At 48.5% G+C, this 8,096-nt stretch overlaps 1 protein-coding gene across 12 annotated transcripts in view; it reads right to left on the reverse strand.

Annotated features, from left to right (window-relative positions):
* The window catches only part of ATXN7L1 (ataxin 7 like 1), a 225,261-nt gene extending 217,581 nt beyond the window's left edge, over positions 1–7,680 (reverse strand). For 11 of the 12 annotated variants that reach the window (XR_014781241.1, XR_014781244.1, XR_014781251.1 and 8 more), the window contains exons 1-2: positions 7,498–7,680; positions 6,926–6,994 (exon numbers count right to left, since the gene is read on the reverse strand). Coding sequence is in view for 8 of the 12 variants with exons in the window: in XM_084792909.1 (XP_084649035.1) it covers positions 6,926–6,994; positions 7,498–7,678 (250 nt within the window). In the remaining 4 variants the exon portion in view is untranslated. The remainder of the gene's footprint in view (positions 1–6,925; positions 6,995–7,497) is intronic. The other variant, XR_014781242.1, reaches the window with a different exon arrangement.
* Between the last annotated feature and the right edge of the window lie 416 nt (positions 7,681–8,096).

An 8,096-nucleotide genomic window follows, 5' to 3' on the forward strand; every position in this document is an offset into this window, starting at 1 on the left:
TCCTAGATGATGCTGTCAAGCACGTGACATACACATCAGAAGCCTCCGGGAGCCAGGCCTGGCCTTGCCCTCCGCGCTTCCCAATCCTCAGCATGGAGAACTTGAAGCCAGCTGCTCTGTTCTCTTATTGCTCATCCCCATTTCAGGCATACCCCATGGGTAATCAAACTGCAGAGGATGCCAGTTGTGTTTCCAGCCTGACTTTCAATAGAAACTGAAATCTGAATGCTCTGCCAGGGTGCTTCTGACATCAGGGACCACCGAATGATAAATGCCATCATTATGGGGACCCTCCTCTCCCCACAGTGCGGGAGAGGACGGAACAAGGACCCGCACCCCAGTGTTGTCACTGCTGACTACAGACTGAGCCACAGGCTGGAAGACTTTGGAGGGGTGCCTGGAGAGACCAAGCCCTCTCCCTCAGACCCTTCCACTCGGCCACAGCCATTTGACCTGTGGGGCAGCTGATAAGGCTGACTCACATACCAGCTGTAGGCCCAAAGCATAGGACGGTAGCAAAATATCTCTGAGTTTTTCTCTCACTAGTTTCCCATGTTCTTATCTCTCCAGCGTCACTTTATCCTAGTGACTCTCTACCAGGTGACTCAGCCTCCCTGGGGGACATGTGGCAACATTCTGGTTGTCTACATTTGGAGGTGTAAAAGGCCACGACTGGAAGCCAATGGTCAGAAGGCAGTGCCACACATCTTACAATGCACACAATGGTCCCTGTCACAAAGAAATGCCTCGCTTTAAATGTCAGCAGTATTACTGGTGGGGAAACGGACATTCCTCTCTGTTCTGATAGCTTCACGCCAGCAATAAAAACCATCTAACTTCTAGAACATTCCATGTTCACTTGCACTTTGGGCCTTAACATATACTGTTTCCTCCGACTCCACCTTATCCAGCTCCACACAGTGAGAACTTCAATTTATCCGTCAGGTTTTAGCCAAAGTCAATTCTCCTGAGAGAGTATAACTTAAATCTGACCCTCCTGCCATGCTCTCCAGCAGCACCCCAGCTTTCTCCTTCAGGACATCCTCACAATCATTATGGCTTTTCTGATGTCTGTAGTTGTTGTCCGGAAGGAAGACTTCTCACGGAAGAGACATGGTGTGTGTCACTACTGTATTGCGGTGTTGGCCCAGAGCTGGCACAGCAGGGAGTGGGTTCTGCGTATGAAGGAAGCTGAAAAGGCTCGGCACCTACACGCAGGAGCCCAATGCCGTACACTACACTTACACCCTTATACTAATAGACTATCAATCGTCCAAGACAGAGAGAAAGAGCAAGATGCTAGACTACAGCTGGGAGCTGTCACTCATACAGTAGATGGGCTATGAAAGTACATATGTATTTACATCAATGCACCCAGGATATCTTTGGAAAGATACTGGTGCAAATGGGTGAGCGAGAGACTTTCCGGTAAAGTATACAATACTCTTGAATTTTGTAACTCAGAGAGTATTTTTAAAGCAGCTTTTGATGAATTTAAGGTCTACACTTTCAGAGCTAAAGAATAAACAACAACCAAAAAGTCCATCATTCTTACAGAAGATAAAAGCCCGATCTAAGTCAAGCCTTGAAGGAAGTATGTACACAGTTTCCAAGCCTGCACATTCTAACTTCCGGTTCCGGAAGGAAGGAAAGCCACGTTTCTGGCTCCCCACACAGGATATGGGCAAATGGAAATCCCTGTAAGTATAAAGAACCACTCATTTCCAAAGGCTTTTATTTCCCAAAGTAGATGGTCCAGCCGCCTTTTCTCAGCTTAGCTGCCCTCTGCTTGTCAGTTGGGTACCACTATAAACCTTATTTTCCCAACACCTCACTTCTCCTTTTCTTCTTTACCCTGTACCACCTTAGCTGCTCTGCCTCTTCCATCTCTCCTGTCCTTCCATCCAAGTCCAATGCAACAGAGATGCCAATGAAAGGCCAACATGAAAGAATCTTGTTGCTTCCAGCAAGGGGAGCGGGGGGGTGGGGGTGGCGGGGGTGGGGGGGTGGGGGGGTGGGTAATAACAGAGAATGAAGCTGAAATTAACAGTGAAAATGGGGTTATCTGCGTAATCTACAGACGGGGGGGGGGTGGGGGGGGGGGGCTTCCCATCTCCTATTAGCATAGATAACGGAGCTGTCTATGTAATGATAAAGAAGCTGCAGATAGTTTCCCACAAATCTCCGTGCCTTGTCTCTAGCTTCCCTGCCTTGGGTCATAAGAACGTGTCATCTTCCAGGACAGCTGCCATATTCCCCTCTAAGCTGGTCCTTTTCAGTCCAAGGAGAGCCCACTCCCACATTTCCTGCTTAGGAGCACTCGGGCCTTTCACAGCATCCTTTCTCTGTTCCAACTCACTTTTGTGACTGAAGCAGTTCACACTGACCTCCTCCAAACGAAATGCGGGGAACCACAGAACGCAGGCAGTCGTCCGCCCAAGTCCAAAAGGCCCAGAGAACGTCCTTGGAGGACTTACTTTTCTCCATGATAAAATGAAACAGTGTTATCACTTTAAATATATTTTTGTAGACCTCCGAAAGAAGCCATGGAAAAGGGGAAAAGGAAAACAAAACAAAACTATCCATGCTCAGAAGCCATGAACTGCCTACAAATTTTTTTTTTTTTTTGCTTTTGATAAAACCTACTTCTTAGCTGTAGCCTATGAAATACGCTATGTCCACAGAAATGTTTTTAACCGCTAAGCTTTATAAATTTATAAGATTTTGCTCTAAAGTTGAAGTTCTTCAGACAGTATGTCTTTTTACCACAGATGACTTAAAAATTCATGGTAATTAAAATAATTCTTAGTTTTGCCATACTAGCTTCAGTAATAAAGGATGGTAATAGTCATAATAATAAAAGGGACTGAAAGCAGGCATGCCTTCAACTCTCAGTACATGCTGAGCTCTCTCTTGTCTCAGTCACACTTCTTAGCAGCCCTGCTAACTGTTTTACGGTTAAGGTCAGTTCTGAGGCACCCGGACCCCAGTCTTTGTCTCCGAGTTGTCTGTTTTGTTTTCTTAAGTTTGGCTGCAATTCTTAGTGATGAGAACATCTTTCCAAACTGAGTGAGACTTTGGCTGGGAAAAAGTCTTCAGGCAACACCTATCAAACTGGAAGAGAGAACAGCTTGATGTACAGGGTTAGCACAGAAATGTGGCCTACCGTGGAACTTTCTACCAATTAGCACAGTTCTCGTGAACGTTGGGCCAGCATGGTTTCTGAGACCCTCCTCTGAGGAAAGCTATGGCTTCACAGAACAAGCTGAGGCCAAAGAGCTCTTCCTAGGGAGGACACATTTGTGGTGGGCATTCAGCACAGGCCTGTATTTGTGCTGGAGTCTAGACTGGACCCCTCTCCTATGCTGGGGTCTGGCCTGTGCCTCTCACTTCTGTAAGGTCTAGACTTAGCCCCTCTCTTCTGCTGGGGTCTAGACTCAGGTCCTGAAGGCCCCAAATCATTCACAACTGTTTCTAGTAAGCAGACTACATAATCTTTTTATTTGTTTTGTTTTTGTCAGCACTGAGATAAACTTTTTTAAAAAACTGTGAAAATATACTCTATTATTCTCAATATTTCTGAAGTCTTTTAAGGTGTGTTTGTTTGTTTGTTTGTTTTTAAAGTGAGGCGTTTCTGTTTTGTTTAAGTTTCTTTGGAGGCATGTTGTGCAGTGTGATTGCATTTTAAAGGCTGAGCACTCACTAGGGAAGCCTGGGTACAGAGGTCTCGGAGGGATTCTAGAGGGCAGTTAGTCACAAGCCCCTTCCTTTAGAGCCAGAGGAGAAGCTCAGAGGAGTGAAACTTGCCCTCCCTGGGGCCTAATGGGAAGCTGGCTCCCAGCTCTCCCTGGTTGTGTTGCAGTGAAGCTGGTGGAAGGCAACCTTCGCAAGCCCAGGCCAAACAGGAACTAGCGAGTTTCCAACGCAAATGTCTTTGCTGAATTCTCTGTAACTATGACTTAAGGGGGAATAAGAAAGCTGACGAGAAGCTTCTTTATGGAGACTTCAGAGCATCCAGCTAGCAGTTCCTAGTCCACGTGGGTGACAAAGCAAAGCAAAGGAAGGTGAGCGGGGCAGGAGAGGCATAAGGAATGATATTACAGCTACCAGGTTACTCAAAAAGTCTGCTAAGGGCCTGAAGTATCTGCCAAAGCAGTGGGGAGAGAGCCCAGAAGGCAAAAATGATTCTTATTTCATATTTCCAGCCTAACTTCTCTCTGCGTGTTCAGCCTAAAACTGACTGCATCACGCTAACGTTCAAAGAAGCATTATTCACAACAGTCAAAAGGTGGAAACGACCCACATAAGCCAACGGATGAATAGTACACAGAGAATGGAACGCGACTCCACTTTGAAAAGAAATGTAGCGATATTATCGCATGACATGGATGAATCCTGAAAACACCGTGCTAAGAGAAACGAGCTAATTACAAAGGGACAGAGATCGTGTGATTCAATTTACATGAGGAATCTAGAACAGGAACCTTTGCGGAGACAGGAAGAGAATGGAAGTTAGCAGGACATGGGAAACCACTGGGACATTGTATATATGAGTTCCTGGCGGAGATGGTGAAAAGGATGGGAAATAAAGAGGTGATGGTTGTCAGACTCTGTAAATACAGTCAGTACACTGGGCTATATGCTCATAAGACCTTAAAGTGATAACTTTTGTTATGCACTTGGCACCACAACAGTATATATGTCCTGCCATTTCTCTACTCCAATCCTAAACTTTTATTCTTTTATTACCAGATTTCTTCTCAAGACCTGCTTCTAGCCAACAGCAGCATGGCCAGGCATGTATGTTCACAAACAGATGCAGAGTCCCACAAGGGCCACTTTATGTCTTGTGCTGACCCCCCCCACACACACACAAATAACTTGCGCACCCTAAGGCCTCCCACCTGATCACTCCAACAAGGAGGCCCAACGTGACCAACACTCTGACACAGTCTCAGCCCAACCCTTACGCTCTTGTCACAGAATGTGGATTGTTAGACATACTTTTCTCTGTAAGAAATGCTGTGTTCCTATACTAGGGAGACCTCAGGAACGTCGCGTTCTTCACTTGTCACCCAAGGCCACTCCACCAGGCCCACAACAAAGAGATTAAGTGTATGTGTGGCTATGTAAACCAACTGCACGGTGCCCTGAACACTGGGCGTCCCCCACGCAAATGCATTCAATTAGAAGCAAAAATCTTTGTACTTTTACAGGACAGAGGACATAATAAGCAAAAGTCAACATGTGGGACTTCCGAGGAGAGGAGAGCTTCTCGTTTTCCCTTAAAAGAAGCCATTTCTCATGCCGCAAAGAGAATGTGACAACAAGAGTGTTCCGACATAGACACGGGTCAGGAGAATCTGAGGTTACAGTGCCAATCCATCACCCAGGCCTCCCAGGTGCCAACCGTGGGTATACCACAGCCTTCAGGCAACTTTAACATGCAGGCTCTTGACCTTCCTTGTGGCAGCGATGCTGGTGGCCCCGAGGGCTTAGCTCTCTAAGTGCTTCGAGGCCTCAAGAGATGCTCTGAAGAGACGCGACCACTGGGGATCCCTTTCCATTGCCAACACACATGGACATTTAGCACAAATAAGCCGCCACTTGTAAGAAGCCCACTTGACACCACTCCCTCGTGCATCCTAAACACACACATCAAGATCACGCTAAGATTCTTAGAGGCAAACATCTTTAGAATAACGTTTTGTTCCCAACGTACTTAATTAGCAGAAAACAGTGCTGGAGAAATGCCTTCTTTGAGTACGCATGCATTTTCACCTCCACATCACTCTTTCCTGAAGCACAAATGTTCCTCTAACTGGACAGTCAGGAAGTGATGTGGCACCGGAAACCAACAACCTTAGGCGTCAGTCCACAAGGCGAGTCCCACCTTTCCAATCTGGTTCCCGCCACCTTTGCAGGAAACACCCCCTTTCCCCAGTGGATTACGCCATAGAGCCAAATGGCTTTTTCTCCACTCACTGTGGACGAGCAAATGCTCCTACAAGCAAAGTTATGTCTGGACTTTTTGGACACCTCCCATCAATCCCTTCTGCCCCTCTGCATCCCACCATCAATTCCAGCCAGCTCTGCATACAAGACTCCAGTTAGCGCATCACAACCCAAATGAGCCCAATTTTTCTTTAAGCGGAAAGTGGTCTCCAGTGTGGCTCCATTTGGAGCCAGAGGCCAGAGTGACAAATGGTAGGCTTGCAAACAGCAAGGGTGTCTGACTGACAATAACCACAGGTATGGTGATACCCAGGACTGGCATTATGGCTTCCCTTGCATGCCTAGATCTGGGATCATCTGCCTATTCACTGTGATACCCCTTTCAGGGATCATATTTTCATGTTGGGAGGCACAGATTGGGGGGAGAGTGCAGGCTAGGGATCTGCACATTATCAATGCCCCTAACCCAGGTCACTGCCTACAATCTGTGACCGGACACAAAATGTCACTGGCAGCCAAGGCTTTGCCATGTGCAATGGTTTTTTAGTGAGAGTGGAGACGTAGCTGCTGAAATGACCGACCATGTGGGGCTCATTAAAACTTGCGAATTTAAACACAAGGGAGGCTGGAATGCTTGTGAAGGGAGCCCCGTGCCTCACTCTGGAATTTCAGACCCCACCACCACCATTGGCCAATGGTGCTCCAAGGAGAATGGCAGATACCATCAGGAAGGTTCAGCGCTGGAGTCCACTAAACTTCTGCCTCGAACAGCCTTCCCCCCAGCCTGCACCCCCCCAGTTGTATTTATACTTCGAAGGAAGTTAACAGTGAACAGTAGTCACCTGGGCGTGCTCAATTTTTGACAAGCCTTAGTCACTCTGTACCCAGCAGAACAATTCACATTATATTCCAAAGCCTGTGAAGACTCTGCCACACAAGCTAACACTAACATGCCAAGAGCTCCACTTACCTTCTTTATTAAGCCTCATAACCTCCCTGCTTTTGCCACCCTCTTTTCCAGCCTCTTCTAAATCTACATCTGCAGATGAAAAAGAAAAGGAAAAAAGAAAATGAGGGAAAAAAGGGGGAAGACGCCAAAGTCAAGGGGGGAGGGAGAGTGTTTATTGGCAAACAGATCGATATAAATACTGTATCTGAAAATCTTGCAAAAATTGACAATGCAACATTTTCTCCCGAGTCCGGGTTTCCATCTACCTGGCCCAGATAGGTACCAAAAAAAAAAACTATGCAAGCAGCAACAGAGTCGCCTTTTAAACAGACACCACCGTGGGGCTGCGAAAGCCCACCCCGCGGGCTGCCTGCCCCGGAAAGCCAGGCGCAGACAGACAGACAGCCTTGCTGGCAGCCGGGCCTCTCTGTGGTCTGATGGTCTGTGTCTGTGTGTATTTATTTAGAGAGAGAGGGAGAAGCATGGAGGACGCCGGGGGCCACTCTCTCACACACACACTTTTTCCCAGTGGCTCTAGGTGAATGGAAAGGTTACAGGATAATAAAAGGAGGAACAGGCGGTGGGGTTCTTACTGTCGGAGCAGTGTAATTTGGCGGCGTCGATCCAGGAGGACCAGGGTTTGCCCAGAAACGCCTCCGGACTGGGCACTTTGCGGTGCAGTGTCGCCATTGCTGTTCCTTCTTGTTGCTTTTTCCCTGTTCCTTCGGCAGCAGCAGCCGAGAGACACGGGATTCGAGAACGCTCCGACGTCATCTTCGGAACGTTCCGACATTGAGTGTTCTGCGAGGGGGAGGAGGGCGGCGGAGGAGGCGGGAGGCGGGGCGCGCTCGGCCCTGCCCGGCCCTGCTGTGCTGCGCGCGGCCACTGGGGGCGCCAGAGAGGAGTCGAGTGCGCGAGGCGGGGAAGAGCGCGGAGCCGGGCTAGCTGAGCGCAGAGCGGAGCCGAAGCTGAGAGCGGCGGGTTCAACCCGGGAAGGTCGCCTCGCGCCAGGACGCGGCGCCCCGCCGCTCAGTCCAGGCAGCAACCCCGCAACTGACGCGACCCCGGGCAGAAGCAAAAGTTCTTTCCCCCAGTCGCTGCTGGAGAATCTAAAGTTTTGCTCGCTACGCGACCCTTCCTTCCAGAGTCCCAGTCACCCGAGCGATCCCAGGGGCTCAGTGGGGACAAAGTC

The sequence above is a fragment of the Acomys minous genome (genome assembly GCF_964271855.1).
Source record: "Acomys minous genome assembly, chromosome: 8".
Taxonomy (NCBI): domain Eukaryota; kingdom Metazoa; phylum Chordata; class Mammalia; order Rodentia; family Muridae; genus Acomys; species Acomys minous.